At 46.9% G+C, this 26,673-nt stretch overlaps 1 protein-coding gene across 1 annotated transcript in view; it reads right to left on the bottom strand.

The window, feature by feature from the left end:
* The window catches only part of LOC115124936 (intersectin-2-like), a 155,877-nt gene that overhangs the window by 9,921 nt on the left and 119,283 nt on the right, over nt 1–26,673 (bottom strand). Inside the window, exons 22-33 of the mRNA XM_065025865.1 lie at nt 25,552–25,748; nt 23,637–23,692; nt 22,530–22,696; nt 22,389–22,434; nt 22,034–22,155; nt 21,381–21,477; nt 20,893–21,087; nt 3,410–3,531; nt 3,197–3,303; nt 2,532–2,715; nt 906–1,004; nt 219–386 (exon numbers count right to left, since the gene is read on the bottom strand). Of these exons, the coding sequence (XP_064881937.1) occupies nt 219–386; nt 906–1,004; nt 2,532–2,715; nt 3,197–3,303; nt 3,410–3,531; nt 20,893–21,087; nt 21,381–21,477; nt 22,034–22,155; nt 22,389–22,434; nt 22,530–22,696; nt 23,637–23,692; nt 25,552–25,748 (1,560 nt within the window). The remainder of the gene's footprint in view (nt 1–218; nt 387–905; nt 1,005–2,531; nt 2,716–3,196; nt 3,304–3,409; nt 3,532–20,892; nt 21,088–21,380; nt 21,478–22,033; nt 22,156–22,388; nt 22,435–22,529; nt 22,697–23,636; nt 23,693–25,551; nt 25,749–26,673) is intronic.

Raw genomic sequence — 26,673 nt, 5'->3', positions numbered from 1 at the left:
GTGACTCCCTCACACTGTATGTGTGTGTGTGTGTGTGTGTGTGTGTGTGTGTGTGTGTGTGAGACTACATGTGAGTGTGTACCTCTGTGACTCCCTCACACTGTATGTTTGTGTATGTGTGTGTGTGTGTGTGTGTGTGTGTGTGTGTGTGTGTGTGTGTGTGTGTGTGTGTGTGTGTGTGTGTGTGTGTGTGTGTGAGACTACATGTGAGTGTGTACCTCTGTGACTCCCTCACACTGTACGTGTGACTGTATCCACTCCAGCCTGTCACAGTTCTCCTTCTCCCTGACCCCCTCGTTGACCTGAGTACACAGCTCCTCAGCCCGCTCCAGAGCCTCTCTCAGGGGCCCGTAGTCTGCATGCTCCTCCTGGGTACTCTCCAGGATCTGGAAATCAATCAAATGTGTTTTATAAAGCCCCATTTTAAAAATGAGCAGATGTCAAAGTGCATTACAAAAACCCAGCCTAAAACCCCACAGAGCAAAGCAATGCAGAAACACGATGGCTAGGAAAAACTCCCGACACAAGAATGCAGAAGCACGGTGGCTAGGAAAAACTCCCGACACAAGAATGCAGAAGCACGGTGGCTAGGAAAAACTCCCGACACAAGAATGCAGAAGCACGGTGGATAGGAAACACTCCCGACACAATACACACCCAGGTACTATAGATAAATAGACCCACAATACCAATACACACCCAGGTACTATAGATAAATAGACCCACAATACCAATACACACCCAGGTACTATAGATAAATAGACCCACGTGGCTCAGTGGGTCGAGCATGGCAGGGCTCTGGGTTCGATTCACTCTCTACTGTACGTAACCTCGGATAAGAGCTTCTGCAGAATGACATGTTCACGTAATCATGAGCACAAAGTCACACGTTTACTCTCTCTTACGTTCTTGATGTGTAGAGGGTAGCGTGTCATCCTCTGCATGGGCTTCAGCAGGAAGCTGGATAAGGGCATGCCTTTACAGCGGTAGTCTGTGGCGATTTTCTGAAGGAGGAAACACATTGGTTTCAATATGAACGTACAACTTTTCATGCATAAATCAGCACAACTCGACAGGTTGGTATGTATCAGGAAAATACATGAAGTTCATTCATCGCTTTCCTCCTCTTTCTCTCACTGCATGTTCTCCTGACCTATTCCTCCTCTTTCTCTCACTGCATGTTCTCCTGACCTATTCCTCCTCTTTCTCTCACTGCATGTTCTCCTGACCTATTCCTCCTCTTTCTCTCACTGCATGTTCTCCTGACCTATTCCTCCTCTTTCTCTCACTGCATGTTCTCCTGACCTATTCCTCCTCTTTCTCTCACTGCATGTTCTCCTGACCTATTCCTCCTCTTTCTCTCACTGCATGTTCTCCTGACCTATTCTTCCTCTTTCTCTCACTGCATGTTCTCCTGACCTATTCCTCCTCTTTCTCTCACTGCATGTTCTCCTGACCTATTCCTCCTCTTTCTCTCACTGCATGTTCTCCTGACCTATTCCTCCTCTTTCTCTCACTGCATGTTCTCCTGACCTATTCCTCCTCTTTCTCTCACTGCATGTTCTCCTGACCTATTCCTCCTCTCTTCATTCTATTTAGATGTGTTCCCTATCCTCCCCTCTCTCTACTCTCCCTGTCCTCCCCTCTCTCTACTCTCCCTATCCTCCCCTCTCTCTACTCTCCCTGTCCTCCCCTCTCTCTACTCTCCCCTGTCCTCCCCTCTCTCTACTCTCCCCTGTCCTCCCCTCTCTCTACTCTCCCTATCCTCCCCTCTCTCTACTCTCCCCTGTCCTCCCCCTCTCTCTACTCTCCCCTGTCCTCCCCTCTCTCTACTCTCCCCTGTCCTCCCCTCTCTCTACTCTCCCCTGTCCTCCCCTCTCTCTACTCTCCCCTGTCCTCCCCTCTCTCTACTCTCCCTGTCCTCCCCTCTCTCTACTCTCCCTGTCCTCCCCTCTCTCTACTCTCCCCTGTCCTCCCCTCTCTCTACTCTCCCTGTCCTCCCCTCTCTCTACTCTCCCTATCCTCCCCTCTCTCTACTCTCCCTGTCCTCCCCTCTCTACTCTCCCTGTCCTCCCCTCTCTACTCCCCCTGTCCTCCCCTCTCTCTACTCTCCCTATCCTCCCCTCTCTATACTCTCCCTGTCCTCCCCTCTCTACTCTCCCTGTCCTCCCCCTCTCTATACTCCCTGTTCTCCCCTCTCTCCCTATCCTCCCCTCTCTCTACTCTCCCTGTCCTCCCCCTCTCTCTCTCCCTGTCCTCCCCTCTCTCTCTACTCTCCCATGTCCTCCCCTCTCTCTACTCTCCCTGTCCTCCCCTCTCTCTACTCTCCCATGTCCTCCCCCTCTCTACTCTCCTCCCCCTCTCCTCCCCCTGTCCTCCCCTCTCTCTACTCTCCCATGTCCTCCCCCCTCTCTCTCTCCCATGTCCTCCCCCTCTCTCTACTCTCCCCTGTCCTCCCCTTCTCTCTACTCTCCCTGTCCTCCCATTTTCTCTACTCTCCTCTATACCCCCCCCCCTGTCTTTTCACTCACCTTGAGGAAGTCTTTAAAGTCCTGTTGGTTGTCAGTCCTACTCTGTAGCAGGGTCGCTCCGTTGAGTTGACAGGAGCAGAACTGGATGTAAGGCTGGAGGTGAGGCAGCTCTGACGCCAAGATGTCCCCTATAACCTGGACAGGCATGTTGACGCCCCCCGTCTTCTTACGTACCTGCAGGGCCCTACACACACACACACACACACACACACACACACACACACACACACACACACACACACACACATGTTCTTACCGCCTGGGCCAAAAATAAACATACTGTATACATGATGACCCCCCCTAAACTCACACCCTGTACTACTGTATACATGATGACCCCCCCCCCTAAACTCACACCCTGTACTACTGTATACATGATCACCCCCCTAAACTCACACCCTGTACTACTGTATACATGATGACCCCCCCCCTAAACTCACACCCTGTACTACTGTATACATGATGACCCCCTAAACTCACACCCTGTACTAGTGTATACATGATGCCCCCCTAAACTCACACCCTCTACTACTGTACACATGATAACCCCCCTAAACTCACATCCTGTACTACTGTATACATGATAAACCCCCTAAACTCACATCCTGTACTACTGTATACATGATGATCCCCCCTAAACTCACATCCTGTACTACTGTACATACTTCAGCAGTTTGGTGTTGCAGGCGATGAGCTCCTTCCAGTTGACAAAGATCATGACCATCTCTGCTTCCGTCAGACGGCCAGACTCAGACATGGGCTTATGGAACACCTGAACACACAGAGTACAGTAGAGTAGAGTACATCAACGTGTGTGTGTGTGTGTGTGTGTGTGTGTGTGTGTGTGTGTGTGTGTGTGTGTGTGTGTGTTTAGCTACCTCCATGACTATCTGTAAGTCCTCTACATATCTCTCCTCTGTCTGGAGGAGCTCGTGGATGTAACCCTGTCTCTTCCTCTCCTGGGGACTCATAGACTCCAGACTGTTTAGGTCAGCACACCCTGAGGGAGAAAGGAGACAACAGAGAGAGAGAACAGAGAGAGAACAGAGAGAGAACAGAGAGAGAGAGAGAACAGAGAGAGAGAGAGAGAGAACAGAGAGAGAACAGAGAGAGAGAGAGAACAGAGAGAGAGAACAGAGAGAGAACAGAGAGAGAGAGAGAACAGAGAGAGAACAGAGAGAAAGAGAGAACAGAGAGAGAACAGAGAGAGAGAGAGAACAGAGAGAACAGAGAGAGAGAGAACAGAGAGAGAGAACAGAGAGAGAACAGAGAGAGAGAGAGAACAGAGAAAGAACAGAGAGAGAACAGAGAGCGAGAATCACATATATTATACACTCAAAACAAGCACACACACTGACAACACACACAACTCCAGTCAACAGTGAGCACTAGACACACACACACACAAAGGCAAGAGCAGATTGCCCATATTGATATATGTAGAGTCCCATACAGGGGCTCCTTTTCTATTAATTTATTTAAGGATAGGTCAGTCTACGAGATCGAGATTCATTTATTTAAGGATAGGTCAGTCTATGAGATCGAGCTTCATTTATTTAAGGATAGGTCAGTCTACGAGATCGAGATTAATTTATTTAAGGATAGGTCAGTCTAAGAGATCGAGCTTCATTTATTTAAGGATAGGTCAGTCTACGAGATTGAACATTTATTTGAGGGTAGGTCAGTCTACGAGATTGAACATTTATTTGAGGGTAGGTCAGTCTACGAGATTGAACACTTATTTGAGGGTAGGTCAGTCTATGAGATTGAACATTTATTTGAGGGTAGGTCAGTCTATGAGATTGAACACTTATTTGAGGGTAGGTCAGTCTACGAGATCGAACTCAAGTTTCTAGAGCTGTGGTCACCAACCAGTCGATCGCAGTCGATCTCCAAGTCATTCCTAGTCAATCGCCAAACATTTCTGTAAACACAACTCATTCAGCTGCTCTACATGCCGGGTAACTGTTGCCGGGCAACTGTTGCCATTCTTAACCATTTCATGTGTCTGAAGGTACAAACTCTGCCTTCCAGGAAGGCCCAGAGAGCAAATCAAGTGCACTATAGGCCTACTGCTGACCAATCGGATGGCTCAGATGACCGTGTCTGCAGTAACGTAGCAGGTGTAAAAGAAAGCTACAGTAAAGTTGATACTGTGAGATTTCAAAACTTTTAAAACCACGACTAGAGAGAGACTGTCAACGAACACAGAAAAGAGCTGGTGTTTTTATTAGTGAGTTTATGTTTACGTTCTTACTCAGCACTGTCAACACTTTGTAATCAACACTTTAATGAGCTATTCAAATGCACATTCTCCCTACTTCCACTCAGCACTACAACCAACACTGCAGCAGTAATGAATGAGAAGGAAAGTGTCTCTATAGGCTTGTGTTGTTATTATTAGCAGCTTGGGTCTTTTTTAATATCAAGGAATATTTCACTTTCTCTGTTCATAGGAGTAACAACATGAATTTGTGCATGAGCCATGAATTAATGCAGTGCGACTTGAGTGTCGCCATCAGCTGGAAGACAGTGTCCCTTTTTGGTCTCTGTCAGCGGAGGAAAGGGAGAGCGGAGGGATGTTGAGAGACGGACCCTCAGTCTGCTGCTCTCTCCCTCCGCTGAGACTGACCATCAGATGGAAGATAGTGTCCCTTTTGAGTCAGTGTCAGCGGAGGAAAGGGAGAGCGGAGGGATGTTGAGAGACGGACCCTCAGTCTGCTGCTCTCTCCCTCCGCTGAGACTGACCATCAGATGGAAGATAATGTCCCTTTTGAGTCAGTGTCAGCGGAGGAAAGGGAGAGCGGAGGGATGTTGAGAGACGGACCCTCAGTCTGCTGCTCTCTCCCTCCGCTGAGACTGACCATCAGATGGAAGATAGTGTCCCTTTTGAGTCAGTGTCAGCGGAGGAAAGGGAGAGCGGAGGGATGTTGAGAGACGGACCCTCAGTCTGCTGCTCTCTCCCTCCGCTGAGACTGAACATCAAATACAGGCACCATCAGCCAAGCAAAATACAAATAAAAAGCTAATTATGTAAATGTATGCTCACGCAGATGTGCCTCACAAGTAATAGAACAATGGATCTATTACCTGTGTGATCATATAGCATACCTCAAATGTTGAAATATATAGAGATATTTTTTAAGTGGCCCAAACACCAATGCAATTCAAGCAAAGCCAATATGCAGTGATAATGTATTGGGCCTGTAGCTTACTGCACAAACCTCATTGCTACACTACTGTTTTGAATTAGTTTATATTGCATAAGATTTTTTAAGTCATGTAAAAAAAACAAATCAGAGCGCTAGATCTCTGCTTGCATTTTGACTCAGTGATCTTGACTTGGTGAGTTTTGAGAAAGTTGGTGAGTTTTCCCTGTTAACACTATCAAATGTTTCCGTTCACTGTGGCAATTATGATCGAATCAAAGCAATATTAGCCATTTTCAATGCAACATACCGAAACAAAACAAACTATGCAAGAGATTTTGTTGTAGGCAGAACACATCGGAGTCGGATTCTATTGCATTGACATGCCCGAATCAGCCCGTACTCTACACAGACTGGTGTGGCATAACCAATCAGAGCTGCAGTAGGCCTATATGCAAATTGACCATTGCCATATATGGATCTGTGTAATTTACTTTGAACTGGACTGGGTTTACAGCATGAGCGGTCGTGAGTAGATGTGCTGATGGTGTATGCTGGCTGAGCTGCATGTAGCCAAGTGTGGACATTTTGTTCATATCCTTTGCTAGTTAGTGAGTTATTAGCCCAGTTATATATACTTTTTTTGTCAGCAATAGGAGAGTGACTGCTTCCTACAAGAGCAGAAAACGTATACAAGAGCTTTTTTTTGTCTTAAATGGGTAGTGTTGTATTTTGAGTCAGGCTTGAATAAGTTAAGTAGCCAACATTTTCTGTCACCTTGTCTGAAGGACAAGTGGATAAACAGGTTAATGTCAAGCCCTGCATGTTTTTTTCAAGTCTCATGGAATGTAGGCCTACATGAACCACTAAACATTGACTGCTACTATAAGTGCAATGACCCTAATGTTTATCTAGTGTAGCAGTATTCAAATCTTACTCTAAGAGGTCTGGAACCTGCTGGTCCAGACTTGAATTTGAGGGATCTAGTGGATTTCTCTGTGGCTGTCCCCCTTCATCTGTCCCCTCCCTCTGCTAGGGATGGTGGGTCTCTGTGGCTGTCCCCCTTCATCTGTCCCCTCCCTCTGCTAGGGATGGTAGGTCTCTGTGGCTGTCCCCCTTCATCTGTCCCCTCCCTCTGCTAGGGATGGTAGGTCTCTGTGGCTGTCCCCCTTCATCTGTCCCCTCCCTCTGCTAGGGATGGTGGGTCTCTGTGGCTGTCCCCTCCCTCTGCTAGGGATGGTGGGTCTCTGTGGCTGTCCCCCTTCATCTGTCCCCTCCCTCTGCTAGGGATGGTGGGTCTCTGTGGCTGTCCCCTCCCTCTGCTAGGGATGGTAGGTCTCTGTGGCTGTCCCCTTCATCTGTCCCCTCCCTCTGCTAGGGATGGTGGGTCTCTGTGGCTGTCCCCTCCCTCTGCTAGGGATGGTAGGTCTCTGTGGCTGTCCCCCTTCATCTGTCCCCTCCCTCTGCTAGGGATGGTGGGTCTCTGTGGCTGTCCCCCTTCATCTGTCCCCTCCCTCTGCTAGGGATGGTAGGTCTCTGTGGCTGTCCCCTTCATCTGTCCCCTCCCTCTGCTAGGGATGGTGGGTCTCTGTGGCTGTCCCCTCCCTCTGCTAGGGATGGTGGGTCTCTGTGGCTGTCCCCCTTCATCTGTCCCCTCCTCTGCTAGGGATGGTGGGTCTCTGTGGCTGTCCCCCTTCATCTGTCCCCTCCCTCTGCTAGGGATGGTAGGTCTCTGAGGCTGTCCCCCTTCATCTGTCCCCTCCCTCTGCTAGGGATGGTCGGTCTCTGTGGCTGTCCCCCTTCATCTGTCCCCTCCCTCTGCTAGGGATGGTGGGTCTCTGTGGCTGTCCCCCTTCATCTGTCCCCTCCCTCTGCTAGGGATGGTAGGTCTCTGTGGCTGTCCCCTCCCTCTGCTAGGGATGGTGGGTCTCTGTGGCTGTCCCCCTTCATCTGTCCCCTCCCTCTGCTAGGGATGGTAGGTCTCTGTGGCTGTCCCCCTTCATCTGTCCCCTCCCTCTGCTAGGGATGGTAGGTCTCTGTGGCTGTCCCCCTTCATCTGTCCCCTCCCTCTGCTAGGGATGGTGGGTCTCTGTGGCTGTCCCCTCCCTCTGCTAGGGATGGTGGGTCTCTGTGGCTGTCCCCCTTCATCTGTCCCCTCCCTCTGCTAGGGATGGTGGGTCTCTGTGGCTGTCCCCTCCCTCTGCTAGGGATGGTAGGTCTCTGTGGCTGTCCCCCTTCATCTGTCCCCTCCCTCTGCTAGGGATGGTGGGTCTCTGTGGCTGTCCCCTCCCTCTGCTAGGGATGGTAGGTCTGTCCCCCTTCATCTGTCCCTCCCTCTGCTAGGGATGGTGGGTCTCTGGGATGGCTGTCCCCTTTCATCCCCCTCTGCTAGGGATGGTAGGTCTCTGTGGCTGTCCCCTTTCATCTGTCCCCTCCCTCTGCTAGGGATGGTAGGTCTCTGTGGCTGTCCCCCTTCATCTGTCCCCTCCCTCTGCTAGGGATGGTAGGTCTCTGTGGCTGTCCCCCTTCATCTGTCCCCTCCCTCTGCTAGGGATGGTGGGTCTCTGTGGCTGTCCCCCTTCATCTGTCCCCTCCCTCTGCTAGGGATGGTAGGTCTCTGTGGCTGTCCCCCTTCATCTGTCCCCTCCCTCTGCTAGGGATGGTGGGTCTCTGTGGCTGTCCCCTCCCTCTGCTAGGGATGGTGGGTCTCTGTGGCTGTCCCCCTTCATCTGTCCCCTCCCTCTGCTAGGGATGGTGGGTCTCTGTGGCTGTCCCCCTTCATCTGTCCCCTCCCTCTGCTAGGGATGGTAGGTCTCTGAGGCTGTCCCCCTTCATCTGTCCCCTCCCTCTGCTAGGGATGGTGGGTCTCTGTGGCTGTCCCCCTTCATCTGTCCCCTCCCTCTGCTAGGGATGGTGGGTCTCTGTGGCTGTCCCCCTTCATCTGTCCCCTCCCTCTGCTAGGGATGGTAGGTCTCTGTGGCTGTCCCCTCCCTCTGCTAGGGATGGTGGGTCTCTGTGGCTGTCCCCCTTCATCTGTCCCCTCCCTCTGCTAGGGATGGTGGGTCTCTCCCTGATTCTCTCCCTGAACCCACCATCTCTCCCTGATTCTTTACTGATTCACGAATGAGGAATAGAACCCACCATCTCTCCCTGATTCTTTACTGATTCAGTAATGAGGAATAGAACCCACCATCTCTCCCTGATTCTTTACTGATTCAGTAATGAGGAATAGAACCCACCATCTCTCCCTGATTCTTTACTGATTCAGTAATGAGGAATAGAACCCACCATCTCTCCCTGATTCTTTACTGATTCAGTAATGAGGAATAGAACCCACCATCTCTCCCTGATTCTTTACTGATTCAGTAATGAGGAATATAACCCACCATCTCTCCCTGATTCTTTACTGATTCAGTAATGAGGAATTAGAACCCACCATCTCTCCCTGATTCTTTACCGATTCAGTAATGAGGAATAGAACCCACCATCTCTCCCTGATTCTTTACTGATTCAGTAATGAGGAATAGAACCCACCATCTCTCCCTGATTCTTTACTGATTCAGTAATGAGGAATAGAACCCACCATCTCTCCCTGATTCTTTACTGATTCAGTAATGAGGAATAGAACCCACCATCTCTCCTTGATTCTTTACTGATTCAGTAATGAGGAATAGAACCCACCATCTCTCCCTGATTCTTTACTGATTCAGTAATGAGGAATTAGAACCCACCATCTCTCCCTGATTCTTTACTGATTCAGTAATGAGGAATATAACCCACCATCTCTCCCTGATTCTTTACTGATTCAGTAATGAGGAATAGAACCCACCATCTCTCCCTGATTCTTTACTGATTCAGTAATGAGGAATAGAACTCACCATCTCTCCCTGATTCTTTACTGATTCAGTAATGAGGAATAGTTCGCTATGGCCACATTGTTCTGCATTCAACTGGAAAGATGAATCATTATTGATTAAATTCTAACAACTCATTTGCTCGGGCCTCTGTGTCTGTTTGGAAGCTGAATATCTGAATAGATTGTGAAGATTCATAACTCTCTAAGGTTTGCTGTGTCGAGTGCAGAACAAACCAATAGTTATAACTGCACCTTAATCCGCTGGCACTGACTATATTATAATGATTACTGACGGATGACATTTCTCTGCTGTGTTCCCATGCTGTTTCACTGCATGCTGTCCGGTCCTCTGGCAGTCTCTATGGGGGTGCCACAGGGTTCAATTCTCGGGCCGACTCTTTTCTCTGTATATATCAATGATGTTGCTCTTGCTGCGGGCGATTCCCTGATCCACCTCTACGCAGACGACACCATTCTATATACTTTCGGCCCGTCATTGGACACTGTGCTATCTAACCTCCAAACAAGCTTCAATGCCATACAGCACTCCTTCCGTGGCCTCCAACTGCTCTTAAACGCGAGTAAAACCAAATGCATGCTTTTCAACCGATCGCTGCCTGCACCCGCATGCCCGACTAGCATCACCACCCTGGATGGTTCCGACCTTGAATATGTGGACATCTATAAGTACCTAGGTGTCTGGCTAGACTGCAAACTCTCCTTCCAGACTCACATCAAACATCTCCAATCGAAAATCAAATCAAGAGTCGGCTTTCTATTCCGCAACAAAGCCTCCTTCACTCACGCCGCCAAGCTTACCCTAGTAAAACTGACTATCCTACCGATCCTCGATTTCGGCGATGTCATCTACAAAATGGCTTCCAACACTCTACTCAGCAAACTGGATGCAGTCTATCATAGTGCCATCCGTTTTGTCACCAAAGCACCTTATACCACCCACCACTGCGACTTGTATGCTCTAGTCGGCTGGCCCTCGCTACATATTCGTCGCCAGACCCACTGGCTCCAGGTCATCTACAAGTCCATGCTAGGTAAAGCTCCGCCTTATCTCAGTTCACTGGTCACGATGGCAACACCCATCCGTAGCACACGCTCCAGCAGGTGTATCTCACTGATCATCCCTAAAGCCAACACCTCATTTGGCCGCCTTTCGTTCCAGTACTCTGCTGCCTGTGACTGGAACGAACTGCAAAATCGCTGAAGTTGGAGACTTTTATCTCCTCACCAACTTCAAACATCAGCTATCCGAGCAGCTAACCGATCGCTGCAGCTGTACATAGTCTATTGGTAAATAGCCCACCCATTTTCACCTACCTCATTCCCATACTGTTTTTATACTGTTTTTTTTATTTTTTTATTTACTTTTCTGCTCTTTTGCACACCAATATCTCTACCTGTACATGACCATCTGATCATTTATCACCCCAGTGTTAATCTGCAAAATTGTATTATTCGCCTACATCCTCATGCCTTTTGCACACATTGTATATAGACTGCCCATTTTTTTTTTCTACTGTGTTATTGACTTGTTAATTGTTTACTCCATGTGTAACTCTGTGTTGTCTGTTCACACTGCTATGCTTTATCTTGGCCAGGTCGCAGTTGCAAATGAGAACTTGTTCTCAACTAGCCTACCTGGTTAAATAAAGGTGAAATAAAAAAAATAAAAAATAAAAAATGATCAAGCCAGATTGAAATAGCTAGCTGCTTTAACACTTAACAGGAAACTAACAAATCTATGCAAACTAGTGGAGGTTGTTGGACAACCAAGCACTGTCCAGGGGTTAGACTGCTCTTTCTCTGCGTCCTTCTCTATTCCAATGGGCTGGTCACAGACTCAACTCTATTCTAATGGGCTGGTCACAGGCTCAACTCTATTCTAATGGGCTGGTCACAGACTCAACTCTATTCTAATGGGCTGGTCACAGGCTCAACTCTATTCTAATGGGCTGGTCACAGGCTCAACTCTATTCTAATGGGCTGGTCACAGGCTCAATTCTATTCTAATGGGCTGGTCACAGGCTCAACTCTATTCTAATGGGCTGGTCACAGACTCAACTCTATTCTAATGGGCTGGTCACAGGCTCAACTCTATTCTAATGGGCTGGTCACAGGCTCAACTCTATTCTAATGGGCTGGTCACAGACTCAACTCTATTCTAATGGGCTGGTCACAGGCTCAACTCTATTCTAATGGGCTGGTCACAGGCTCAACTCTATTCTAATGGGCTGGTCACAGGCTCAACTCTATTCTAATGGGCTGGTCACAGGCTCAACTCTATTCTAATGGGCTGGTCACAGGCTCAACTCTATTCTAATGGGCTGGTCACAGACTCAACTCTATTCTAATGGGCTGGTCACAGGCTCAACTCTATTCTAATGGGCTGGTCACAGACTCAACTCTATTCTAATGGGCTGGTCACAGGCTCAACTCTATTCTAATGGGCTGGTCACAGGCTCAACTCTATTCTAATGGGCTGGTCACAGACAGTGAAATTTGAAATCAAATGCTCGTTTTGTAAAATGAAAGCATTGTGTGCAAATTTCAGTGAACACTGAGGCTGTACCCACTTGGAGTTACAGTTTTAACAGCTGTCAAGTACGCTACTGTGGCTATTTGATCATAATGTAGGTCTACTAGAGTGGCCTACCATCAAAAACAATGGAGAACATGCATCCCATAACATTGTAACATGGAAATACTGTAGCTGTTCTACCATTTAGCACTTCAGGGACAACATTGTCCTAATATAGAAAATCACCTGTGAGTGTGAAAGTTTGTTTCGTCTGTCGTTAGGATGTTTGTAACATACTGCCCTGACCCCAAACTGGCAGCAGTATTCCAATACAAGTCTGCTGAGAAATGGACTGCGAGTGAAGTACAGGAGAGAATCTATGAACATGAACGCCGCAGGAAGGCCACCATGTGTCAATCTACCGCTGTATCCTCAAAGCAAGTAACAGTACATCCCCAGATAACTCCATGTGAAGGCGGGGTCAATGCTGGTGCGTGCAGTGACACTTCTCTCACATCAAGCGCCAAACAAGATGGGCAGAGTGCAAGTATCGAGAGACTCATTCACCTGCTTGAACGTACCTTAGAGAAGAGCATACCACCCGTTATGGTTTCACAGACACAGACCAAGGCACCATCTTTCCCCACCCAGCCCTTCAGGTGTAGGGAATGCAGGCTTTGTGGCTCAACAGATCACTCCACTGTGATGCACTGTAGACATGAGAACCTGTGCCTCCGGTGCTTTTCCCCAGATCATTGGAAGTCAAATTGTCCTAAACCGGGGGAACGCTATGCCAATCCCAGTGGTGAGAGACGCCCACCACAACAGCAGAGAAACTCACCACCACAGCAGCAACCGTTAAACTGACACGCCCACAGGTGAAGGGGGGAAATGTGGGTGTTCAACTGTCTACCCCCAAGAAAGAATTTGATGATCTCGAGAAAACGTATGAGATTTTGTGCTCTGATGCGAAAGAAGGAGAGAAAATCATTATGTTAGGTTCACAAGAAGTTGAGGCTTTTTCAGATTTGTTTTACACCTCTGTGTCTGTACATGGGAAAGTGCAGCTTAAGGACATGCTTGACACTGGGTCTATGGCCTGTACATTGAGTGAACATGCGGAGCAGAGACTTTTGGAAGCAGGTGCCCTTCCTCAGCATTATCAGCCTCCCACAGAGTTAGTATTAGTGGGGTGTGGGGGGAAGAAGACCTCAACAAAGTGTTTCTATGATTTGGAGATGCAAATCTATGGGATTGATGTTAAAGTGCCCACTCTAGTTGTTCCTGGACAGCGTGATGATCTCATCCTGGGATCGAATGTCATTAAGCATCTATTGCATGAGATGAAAGGCACTGACGAATACTGGAAGCTCGTCAACAACATGGTTGGCCAGACCCACTCACCAGAGGGTGAGCAGTTTCTGCAGATGATGACAAGTGTCACAAGATGGAAGGGACAGCGAGTCGATGGTAAGATTGGGACAGTGAAGCTCACTCAAGCTGTGACTCTTTCACCCAAGACTGAACACTTAGTTTGGGGTAAACTTCCTAAAAATGTGGCATTGTCTCCAGGCAGCACTGTAATAGTCGAACCTACCAGGTCAAAGGTCATGCCCAGAAACATACTCGTGGGTAGAGTTATTACACCCATGTGGGGAGATGGCTGGGTCCCTTTAAAGGTAGTAAACTGTTCTGACAAACATCTCACCCTAAGACGTAACATGAAGTTGGCAGATGTGTCTACATGCTTGGCTGTTGAGGATGCAACAATCTTTCAGGGCCTTCATGAAGTGAGGAAAACCCCAATGGAACAGAAGCAGGATGACAATGGCTGCCACAATCTGAAACAAAGACTGTCTGATCTAGGATTAGTAGACATTGACATTGATGGATGCCAGGTAGATCACCAGTGGAAGGAAAAGCTTGTGAATACCATCACAAAATATGAAGACATCTTCTCAAGACATAATCTGGACTGCGGAGAAGCCAGGGGTTATGTTCACCGTATCCACCTGGTTGATGACAGACCCTTCCGGCTACCATACAGAAGAGTTCCGCCTACTCATTACCTGAAGCTGAGGAAGGTATTGACAGATATGGAAGAAGTAGGTCTTATACGCAAGTCAGTTAGTGAGTATGCCTCCCCTTTAGTCATGGTATGGAAGAAAGACGGGAGTCTGAGGTTATGCACTGACTTCAGGTGGATGAATGCACGAACGGTGAAGGACGCTCATCCCCTTCCTCATCAAGCAGATTGCCTCGCAGCCCTTGGTGGCAGTGCATTTTTCAGCACCATGGACTTGACCTCAGGATTTTATAACATTCCAGTTCACGAAGAGGACAAGAAGTACACAGCCTTTACCACACCGATGGGACTTTATGAGTACAATCGCATGCCACAAGGTCTGTGTAACAGCCCGGCCTCTTTCATGAGAATGATGTTGAGTATATTTGGGGACCTAAACTTCTCAAATCTCCTTTGTTACCTAGATGACTTGTTGGTCTTTGCACCCACCGAGGAACAGGCTCTACAGCGACTTGAAGTTGTGTTTAGCCGTCTAAGAGCCAACAATCTCAAGCTAGCACCCAAAAAATGCCACTTTCTACGAAGAACAGTGAAATTCCTCGGACATATCATTAAAGAGGACGGTGTGTCAGTGGATCCTGAGAAGGTGGAGGCCATTGCCAAGATGAGCGAAGCTCAGCTGATGGAGGCAGATGGATGCACTCCCTCTGCTCGGAGGCTGAAATCCTTCTTGGGTATGGTATTATATTACCAGCACTTCATTCCTGACTGTTCTGCTATAGCCAGACCTTTGTTTGCACTCACTGGGGGTCAAAAGAGAAGAGGAAGAGATGGGAAGAAGGGCAACAGTGGGATTTTCCGGAAGCTGACGCTATCGGATTGGACTGAGGAGTGCGTCGTTGCATTCCAGAAGCTGAAGGATGCTCTTTTGAATTGTGTCGTGCTAGCTCACCCTGATTTCGAGAGGCCGTTCATTCTCTTCACTGACGCATCCTTGGATGGTCTTGGGGCTGTGCTTTGCCAAGTACCTGAAGGTGAAGATAAGGCAAGGCCCATAGCATTTGCCCATAGCATTTGCGAGCAAGACCCTGAGTAAGTCGCAGAGAAGGTACCCGGCACACAGACTTGAATTTCTAGCACTGAAATGGAGTGTGTGTGAGAAATTCAGTCACTGGCTTAAGGGGCATGAGTTCACTGTCTGGACAGATAGTAACCCGTTAACGTACATCATGACAAAACCCAAGCTGGACGCTTGCGAGCAAAGATGGGTTGCCAAGCTGGCACCGTACAACTTTGATTTGAAGCGTATCCCAGGCAGCAAGAATACAGTAGCAGATGCACTGAGCCGCGACCCCTTTGCAGTGACTGTCGCGCAGAGACTGATGAGGGAGGCCTACCTAGCACTTCTGTCTGAGGCTGTTGGGACACTGAATGATGATGTCCAAGATGCCTTCCGTTGGGCTTCTTATCCTCTTTGACCACTGCTGAAGTGAAGGCCACATGTCAGCTCCATATTGACTGGGAATGTTCAACGGAGATGCAAGCAATCCAGCTTGGTTCCAACACGCAACGGCTGCTTTCTCCTGGTATTGACACTTTGCCTGAACTCTCGCACGAGGAACTTCGAGATCTCCAGCTGCAAGACTCTGTGACTTCCAAGGTCATCCCTTTCGTCTTCAATAAGAAACGGCCCACCAGACAAGATCGATACAATGTTTCTTCTAAAGTGTTGTTGCTGATGAAACAGTGGGATCGTTTGATCCTAAGAGAGGGAGTTCTATATCGTGTCATTAAGGAGAGTCACACAAACCGGAAAAGGTTCCAGTATGTCTTGCCTAACCTTTATACTGCTAAACCCTTACCCTAACCTCACCACTAACCTTTATACTGCTAAACCCTTACCCTAACCCCTAACCTTTATACTGCTAAACCCTTACCCTAACCCCTAACCTTTATACTGCTAAACCCTTAACCCCTAACCCTGCTAAACCTTTACCTAACCACTAACCTTTATAACCCTTACCCTAACCCTAACCTTTATACTGCTAAACCCTTACCCTAACCCCTAACCTTTATACTGCTAAACCCTTACCCTAACCCTAACCTTATACTGCTAAATCCTTACCCTAACCCCTAACCTTTATACTGCTAAACCCTTACCCTAACCCCTAACCTTTATACTGCTAAACCCTTACCCTAACCCCTAACCTTTATACTGCTAAACCCTTACCCTAACCCCTAACCTTTATACTGCTAAACCCTTACCCTAACCCCTAACCTTTATACTGCTAAACCCTTACCCTAACCCCTAACCTTTATACTGCTAAATCCTTACCCTAACCCCTAACCTTAATACTGCTAAACCCTTACCCTAACCACTAACCTTTATACTGCTAAACCCTTACCTCAACCACTAACCTTTATACTGCTAAACCCTTAACCTAACCTTTATACTGCTAAACCCTTACCCTAACCCCTAACCTTAATACTGCTAAACCCTTACCCTAACCCCTAACCTTTATATTGCTAAACCCTTACCCTAACCTTTATACTGCTAAACCCTTACCCTAACCACTAACCTTTATACTGCTAAACCCTTACCTCAACCACTAACCTTTATACTGCTAAACCCTTAACCTAACCTTTATACTGCTAAACCCTTACCCTAACCCCTAACCTTAATACTGCTAAACCCTTACCCTAACCCCTAACCTTTATATTGCTAAACCCTTACCCTAACCTTTATACTGCTAAACCCTTACCCTAACCACTAACCTTTATACTGCTAAACCCTTACCCTAACCTCACCACTAACCTTTATACTGCTAAACCCTTACCCTAACCTCACCACTAACCTTTATACTGCTAAACCCTTACCCTAACCTCACCACTAACCTTTATACTGCTAAACCCTTACCCTAACCCCTAACCTTTATACTGCTAAACCCTTACCCTAACCCCTAACCTTTATACTGCTAAACCCTTACCCTAACCTTTATACTGCTAAACCCTTACCCTAACCCCTAACCTTTATACTGCTAAACCCTTACCCTAACCCTTAACCTTAACACTGCTAAACCCTTACCCTAACCCCTAACCTTTATACTGCTAAACCCTTACCATAACCCCTAACCTTAATACTGCTAAACCCTTACCCTAACCACTAACCTTTATACTGCTAAACCCTTACCCTAACCACTAACCTTTATACTGCTAAACCCTTACCCTAACCCCTAACCTTTATACTGCTAAACCCTTACCCTAACCTTTATACTGCTAAACCCTTACCCTAACCCCTAACCTTTATACTGCTAAACCCTTACCCTAACCACTAACCTTTATACTGCTAAACCCTTACCCTAACCACTAACCTTTATACTGCTAAACCCTTACCCTAACCACTAACCTTTATACTGCTAAACCCTTACCCTAACCCCTAACCTTTATACTGCTAAACCCTTACCCTAACCCCTAACCTTTATACTGCTAAACCCTTACCCTAACCCCTAACCTTTATACTGCTAAACCCTTACCCTAACCTTTATACTGCTAAACCCTTACCCTAACCCCTAACCTCTATACTGCTAAACCCTTACCCTAACCCCTAACCTTTATACTGCTAAACCCTTACCCTAACCTTTATACTGCTAAACCCTTACCCTAACCCCTAACCTTTATACTGCTAAACCCTTACCCTAACCCCTAACCTTTATACTGCTAAACCCTTACCCTAACCTTTATACTGCTAAACCCTTACCATAACCCCTAACCTTTATACTGCTAAACCCTTACCCTAACCACTAACCTTTATACTGCTAAACCCTTACCCTAACCCCTAACCTTTATACTGCTAAACCCTTACCCTAACCCCTAACCTTTATACTGCTAAACCCTTACCCTAACCCCTAACCTTTATACTGCTAAACCCTTACCCTAACCCCTAACCTTTATACTGCTAAACCCTTACCCTAACCCCTAACCTTTATACTGCTAAACCCTTACCCTAACCTCACCACTAACCTTTATACTGCTAAACCCTTACCCTAACCCCTAACCTTTATACTGCTAAACCCTTACCCTAACCCCTAACCTTTATACTGCTAAACCCTTACCCTAACCCCTAACCTTTATACTGCTAAACCCTTACCCTAACCCCTAACCTTTATACTGCTAAACCCTTACCCTAACCCCTAACCTTTATACTGCTAAACCCTTAACCCTAACCTTTATACTGCTAAAAACCCTTACCCCTAACCTTTATACTGCTAAACCCTTACCCTAACCTTTATACTGCTAAACCCTTACCCCTAACCTTTATACTGCTAAACCCTTACCCTAACCCCTAACCTTTATACTGCTAAACCCTTACCCTAACCCCTAACCTTTATACTGCTAAACCCTTACCATAACCCCTAACCTTTATACTGCTAAACCCTTACCCTAACCTTTATACTGCTAAACCCTTACCCCTAACCTTTATACTGCTAAACCCTTACCCTAACCTTTATACTGCTAAACCCTTACCCCTAACCTTTATACTGCTAAACCCTTACTCTAACCCCTAACCTTTATACTGCTAAACCCTTACCCTAACCCCTAACCTTTATACTGCTAAACCCTTACCCTAACCCCTAACCTTTATACTGCTAAACCCTTACCCTAACCCCTAACCTTTATACTGCTAAACCCTTACCCTAACCTTTATACTGCTAAACCCTTACCCTAACCCCTAACCTTTATACTGCTAAACCCTTACCCTAACCACTAACCTTTATACTGCTAAACCCTTACCCTAACCACTAACCTTTATACTGCTAAACCCTTACCCTAACCACTAACCTTTATACTGCTAAACCCTTACCCTAACCCCTAACCTTTATACTGCTAAACCCTTACCCTAACCCCTAACCTTTATACTGCTAAACCCTTACCCTAACCCCTAACCTTTATACAGCTAAACCCTTACCCTAACCTTTTATACTGCTAAACCCTTACCCTAACCCCTAACCTCTATACTGCTAAACCCTTACCCTAACCCCTAACCTTTATACTGCTAAACCCTTACCCTAACCTTTATACTGCTAAACCCTTACCTAACCCCTAACCTTTATACTGCTAAACCCTTACCCTAACCCTAACCTTTATACTGCTAAACCCTTACCCTAACCTTTATACTGCTAAACCCTTACCCTAACCCCTAACCTTTATACTGCTAAACCCTTACCCTAACCCCTAACCTTTATACTGCTAAACCCTTACCCTAACCCCTAACCTTTATACTGCTAAACCCTTACCCTAACCCCTAACCTTTATACTGCTAAACCCTTACCCTAACCCTAACCTTTATACTGCTAAACCCTTACCCTAACCCTAACCTTTATACTGCTAAACCCTTACCCTAACCCCTAACCTTTATACTGCTAAACCCTTACCCTAACCCCTAACCTTTATACTGCTAAACCCTTACCCTAACCCCTAACCTTTATACTGCTAAACCCTTACCCTAACCCCTAACCTTTATACTGCTAAACCCTTACCCTAACCCCTAACCTTTATACTGCTAAACCCTTACCCTAACCTTTATACTGCTAAACCCTTACCCCTAACCTTTATACTGCTAAACCCTTACCCTAACCTTTATACTGCTAAACCCTTACCCCTAACCTTTATACTGCTAAACCCTTACCCTAACCCCTAACCTTTATACTGCTAAACCCTTACCCTAACCCCTAACCTTTATACTGCTAAACCCTTACCATAACCCCTAACCTTTATACTGCTAAACCCTTACCCTAACCTTTATACTGCTAAACCCTTACCCCTAACCTTTATACTGCTAAACCCTTACCCTAACCTTTATACTGCTAAACCCTTACCCCTAACCTTTATACTGCTAAACCCTTACCCTAACCCCTAACCTTTATACTGCTAAACCCTTACCCTAACCCCTAACCTTTATACTGCTAAACCCTTACCCTAACCCCTAACCTTTATACTGCTAAACCCTTACCCTAACCCCTAACCTTTATACTGCTAAACCCTTACCCTAACCCCCTAACCTTTATACTGCTAAACCCTTACCCTAACCCCTAACCTTTATACTGCTAAACCCTTACCCTAACCTTTATACTGCTAAACCCTTACCCCTAACCTTTATACTGCTAAACCCTTACCCTAACCTTTATACTGCTAAACCCTTACCCCTAACCTTTATACTGCTAAACCCTTACCCTAACCCCTAACCTTTATACTGCTAAACCCTTACCCTAACCCCTAACCTTTATACTGCTAAACCCTTACCCTAACCCCTAACCTTTATACTGCTAAACCCTTACCCTAACCTTTATACTGCTAAACCCTTACCCCTAACCTTTATACTGTTAAACCCTTACCCTAACCTTTATACTGCTAAACCCTTACCCCTAACCTTTATACTGCTAAACCCTTACCCTAACCCCTAACCTTTATACTGCTAAACCCTTACCCTAACACCTAACCTTTATACTGCTAAACCCTTACCCTAACCCCTAACCTCTAGACTGGTTAGACTCATCTTGCCTTGCCCACTGGGCTTACTAATATCTTCCATATACCCGTCATGTGTACTGGGATGTACCTTGTGTGTGTCTGTCTGTCTTTGTCATGTGTACTGGGATGTACCTTGTGTGTGTCTGTCTGTCTTTGTCATGTGTACTGGGATGTACCTTGTGTGTGTCTGTCTGTCTTTGTCATGTGAACATTCCACTTTGAGAAATGACGTCTTCGGAAAAACATCAAAATAGTAATGTACTCACATTGCTGGCTGGGATCGGAGTCAACGGTGGTCATCTTGACGTAATTGGTTGGGAACAGACCGGTGATCCCATTGACCTCTCCTTTCCACCAATCGGGGTTGTTCTTGTCGAACACACTGATCATCTGACCTTTGGAGAAGCTCATCTCATCCTCGTTGGCTGCTTTGTAGTCGTACATGGCAATGACCTGACACACTGGAGGAGAGAGAGAGAGCAAGAGCAGGGGGAGAGAGAGGATGGAGGGGTGAGGCAGTGTCGGCTGGTGGGAGGAGCTATATGGAGGACAGCCTCATTGTATTGGCTAGAATGGAATAAATGGAACGGACTCAAACATGGCTTCCATGTGTGATGTGTTTGATACGGTTCCATTGATTCCATTCCAGATATTACAATGAGCCTGTCCTCCTATAGCTCCCCCCACCAGCCTCCTTGTAAACTATACATTCTCTTTTCTTACCTACTAAAAGGTGTGTGTGTGTGTATGTTACCTGGTAGAGGTGCTGGAGTGGACTTGCCGCTGTTAGATCCCAGCATTTTGACATGTGATGCAGGAAACCAACCCTTCTGACGCTTCTTTCCTCGCGCCTTAGAGACCGAGAGAGATCAGTCAACCAGTCATTCAGTGAATCAGTGAATCAGTCAACCAGTCAATCAGTCAATCAGTCAACCAGTCAATCAGTCAATCAGTCAACCAGTCAATCAGTCAATCAGTCAACCAAACAATCAGTCAATCAGTCAACCAGTCAATCAGTCAACCAAACAATCAGTCAACCAAACAATCAGTCAACCAGTCAATCAGTCAACCAGTCAATCATATGTATCAATCTAATGCTGCGTTTAGACAGGTAGCCAAATTCTGATGTTGTTTTCACTAATTGGTCTTTTGACCAATCAGATCAGCTCTGAAAAATATCTGATGTGAAAAAACCTGATCTGATTGGTCAAAAGACCAATTAGTGAAAACAATATCAGAATTGGGCTGCCTGCACAAGAAACCTAATTCTGATATTTTCCAACTAATTGGTATTTTTTACCAATCAGATCAGATCTTAATTCAATAACTGTAAATCAACACAGCCAAAATCATATTGCCTTATTTCATTAGAGTCTAAAACAGCCATTAATCAATCAATCAGCCAACCTGCAGTTCTCCGAGCAACCAGCCGGAGGAATCCTTGCTGAGGATGAGGATGAGCTGTCCTGGTGCAAGGCTGAGCTGCTCTGTTCCTGTGGCCGTGTAGGCAGTGCTCACCTGGGCTATCTCTGCGTGCACACACACACACACACACACACACACACACACACACACACAGACACACGCACGCACACACACACACACACACAACACGCACACACACACACACGCACACAAACACACACACACACACACACACACACACGCGCACGCACGCACACAAACGTAGGGAGTAACATCAGATTTATAGGAAGTGTTGAAAGGAACAGAGTGTGGATATGCATTTCTCCAGTTGACTCACCTGGCTTCTTCCCAGGCTGTCCTGGCTTCCCTGGGCTGCTGGATGTCTGAAGTAACAAGTTATAGAAACAAGGTCGGATACAAGTTAAAGTCAAGGATGTGTGTGTGTGTGTGTGTGTGTGTGTGTGTGTGTATATCTTACGCCGGTCTCTTTGGGTTTGACATAGTTGGAAGGGAACACTCCAGTGCGGTCTCCGATGCCTCCGCTCCACCACTCTCCCTCTCTCTGGGTCACCAGGATCACATCACCCTCTCTAAACGTCAGGTCACCATGCCCTGGGCTCTCATAGGTGTACAGCGCCATGTACTCTGATTGGTGAGACAAAACATCACCTCTCAGAGAGACATTCTTATTGGATGATACAAACCATGACATCTCAGAGAGACATTCTTATTGGATGATACAAACCATGACATCTCAGAGAGACATTCTTATTGGATAACACAATTCACTACAGAGTCATGGACATAACCATCTGACAAGGCAGAACTGTATTTTATAATGTTCCCAACACAAGAACTGAATCGGGTAAGAGTGCTTTTGCAGAAGGACATGTTTTTGGGGAATAGAGAGAGAGAAAGAGAGAGAGCGTCAGGGGGAGAGAGTGAGAGAGGGCGAGAGAGGGCGAGAGAGTGAGAGAGGGCGAGAGAGAGAGAGAGGGCGAGAGAGGGCGAGAGAGCATCAGGGCGAGAGAGTGAGAGAGGGCGAGAGAGGGCGAGAGAGTGAGAGAGGGCGAGAGAGGGCGAGAGAGAGGGCGAGAGAGAGAGTGAGAGAGTGATATTAATATATATCGAGAGAGAGGGCGAGAGAGGGCGAGAGAGCATCAGGGCGAGAGATGGCGAGAGAGAGAGAGGGCGAGAGAGAGAGCGAGAGAGAGAGAGAGAGAGAGAGAGAACGAGAGAGAGAGAGAGAGAGGGCGAGAGAGAGAGAGAAGGCGAGAGAGAGAGAGGGCGAGAGAGAGAGAGAGAGAGAGAGAGAGGGCGAGAGAGAGAGAGAAGGCGAGAGAGAGAGAGAGAGAGAGAGAGAGAGGGCGAGAGAGGGAGAGAGCGAGAGAGGGAGAGAGAGAGAGAGAGAGAGAGGGCGAGAGAGAGAGAGAGAGAGAGAGAGAGGAGAGAGCGAGAGAGGGAGAGAGAGAGAGAGAGAGGACGAGAGAGAGAGAGAGACAGAGAGGGCAAGAGAGAGAGAGGGCGAGAGAGAGAGAGTGAGAGAGGACGAGAGAGGGCGAGAGAGAGAGAGCGAGAGGAGTACCTTCCTGTTGAGCAGCATCTGAGGCCTCCACCTCATCTGGGGGAGAATACGTCAGGCTGAGACGAGACAAACGACATTAATAAAACAAAAAAATACTTTTCTATCATAAGACCAGTACTACCGTGCCCTAACCTCACCCCTAACCTCACCCCTAACCAACAACAACGTAACAACAAGCAGCCATATGATTTAATTTCACCTTTATTTAACCAGGTAGACTAGTTGAGAACAAGTTCTCATTTACAACTGCGACCTGGCCAAGATAAAGCAAAGCAGTTTGACACAAACAACAACACAGAGTTACACATGGGATAAACAAACATACAGTCAATCGCCCTCTCTCGCCCTGACGCACAGTAGAAAAAAAGAGTCTATATGCAGTGAGTGCAAATGAGCTAGGATAAGGGAGTTTCGGCAATAAATAGGCCATAGTGGCGAAATAATTACAATATAGCAATTAACACTGGAGTGATAGATGTGCAGAAGATGAGTGTGCAAGTAGAGATACTGGGGTGCAAAAGGCGCAAAATAAATAAATAAATACAGTATGGGGATGAGGTAGTTGGATGGGCTATTTACAGATGGGCTATGTACAGGTGCAGTGATCTCTGAGCTGCTCTGACAGCTGGTGCTTAAAGTTAGTGAGGGAGATATGAGTCTCCAGCTTCAGTGATTTTTGCAGTTCATTCCAGTCATTGACAGCAGAGAACTGGAAGGAAAGGCAGCCAAAAGAGGAATTGGCTTTGGGGGTGACCAGTGAGATATACCTGCTGGAGCGCGTGCTACGGGTGGGTGCTGCTATGGTGACCAGTGAGCTGAGATAAGGCGGGGCTTTACCTAGCAGAGACTTGTAGATGACCTGGAGCCAGTGGGTTTGGCGACGAGTATGAGGGCCAGCCAACGAGAGCGTACAGGTCACAGTGGTGGGTAGTATATGGGGCTTTGGTGACGGATGGCACTGTGATAGACTGCATCCAATTTGTTGAGTAGAGTGTTGGCGGCTATTTTGTAAATGACATCACCGAGTTCGAGGATCGGTAGGATAGTCAGTTTTACGAGGGTATGTTTGGCAGCATGAGTGAAGGATGCTTTGTTGCGAAATAGGAAGCCGATTCTAGATTTAATTTTGGATTGGAGATGCTTAATGTGAGTCTGTCCACATATTCTAGGTCAGAACCGTCCAGAGTAGTGATGCTGGACGGGCGGGCAGGTGTTCGGTTGAAGAACATGCATTTAGTTTTACTTACATTTAAGAGCAGTTGGAGGCTACGGAAGGAGAGTTGTATGGCATTGAAGCTCGTCTGGAGGTTAGTTAACACAGTGTCCAAAGAAGGGCCAGAAGTAGACAGAATGGTGTCGTCTGCGTACAGGTGGATCAGAGAATCACCAGCAGCAAGAGCGACATCATTGATATATACAGAGAAGAGAGTCGGTCCAAGAATTTAACCCTGTGGCACCCCCATAGAGACTGCCAGAGGCCCGGACAACAGACCCTCCAATTTGACACACTGAACTCTGTCAGAGAAGTAGATGGTGAACCAGGCGAGGCAGTCATTTGAGAAACCAAGGCTATTGAGTCTGCCGACAAGAATGCGGTGATTGACAGAGTTGAAAGCCTTGGCCAGGTCGATGAATACAGCTGCACAGTATTGTCTCTTATCAATGGCGATTATGATATCGTTTAGGACCTTGGGCGTGGCTGAGATGCACTCATGACCAGCTCTGAAACCAGATTGCATAGCAGAGAAGGTACGGTGGGATTCGAAATGGTCGGTAATCTGTTTTGATTTGGCCTGTTCGAGTACATATGAATTCTACACACACATGACTGAATTCCTTCACTGTGTGTGTGGGAAGTGCGTGTGTGTGTGTGTGTGTGTGGGGGGGGGGGGGGCGTAAATATGCATGTATTTACGCAGTGGTGTTGTCATTGTCTCCCAGGAGTGTGACGTATGTTTTGGGGAACCAGCCCTGAACCCCGTTGAGCTCCCCCAGCCACCAGCTGTCCTGCTGCTCCAGCACCCGGATCACATCGTCCTTACTGAAGTTCAGATGGCTCTCTGTCTTAGCTGTCCACGAACACAGAGCCTGGGCCTGCAGGTTACCCACCACCTAGAGCAAGAGGAGGAAGGATGGAGGAGATAAGATTGAGGGAGGGAAAGAAGGAGGTAGATAGCAGAAGGACAGGGGTCAAATTTAAATTGGGAGGTAATAAAACAATACGTTTTTCACTCATGGATCAAAAAGTACGAGATCGGTGTAACCATATATAACACCAGTCGTTTCCTTTTTAAATCCAAGGTAGTCAGGGTAGTGGAATCCGTCTGGTCGCGTAGCAACATGATCTGTGTGCGGTGTTATGATCACACTTCTAGGCGATGTCATGGCGACGTTGGCTAGCTAAGCTCATACGCAGAAACACGTCATCAGGTCTAACAGTTGTCTCGCGCAGGACTGCAGAAGGTCATCAAATCAAAAGACTCTCCTTCCATATAAAAGTTGTTTTTGACAAAAATGAAAAGGAAGTTGGGGTATTAGTTTGTTCAACTACGTCAGACAACAGCTCAGATCTACGTTGTGCCATTAGATTCAGAGAAAATGATGTTTCACTTTTCTCATTGATTAATAGTTGTTTTAGACTATAATGGGGCAGCAGGTAGCCTAGTGGTTAGAGCGTTGGGCCAAACCGAAAGGTTGCAGGATTGAATCCCTGACCTGACACTGTAAATATCTGTTGTTCTGCACCTGAACAAGGCAGTTAACCCACTGTTCCACAGTAGGCCGTCATTGTAAGTAAGTATTTGCCTAGTTAAATAAAGGTTAAATAAAAAAATTAAAAATAATTATATATCTCATTGACTTCTCTAACCTCAAATCCCGGGCTGGTCTGCTTCGCAAGCATTCCCGAATATCTTGTGATATTGCACCTCTGGGTTTAGAAAATGTGGTGGAGCCATCAATCTCCATACTGGCCACCACCTGTTGGGTCAAATTGGTCAGTAGTGGGGAAGGGCTATAAGACCCCTTCCCACTACAT

This window comes from Oncorhynchus nerka, linkage group LG12 (assembly GCF_034236695.1).
Source record: "Oncorhynchus nerka isolate Pitt River linkage group LG12, Oner_Uvic_2.0, whole genome shotgun sequence".
NCBI classification, from domain to species: domain Eukaryota; kingdom Metazoa; phylum Chordata; class Actinopteri; order Salmoniformes; family Salmonidae; genus Oncorhynchus; species Oncorhynchus nerka.
This window is presented reverse-complemented; position numbering and strand designations above follow the sequence as displayed.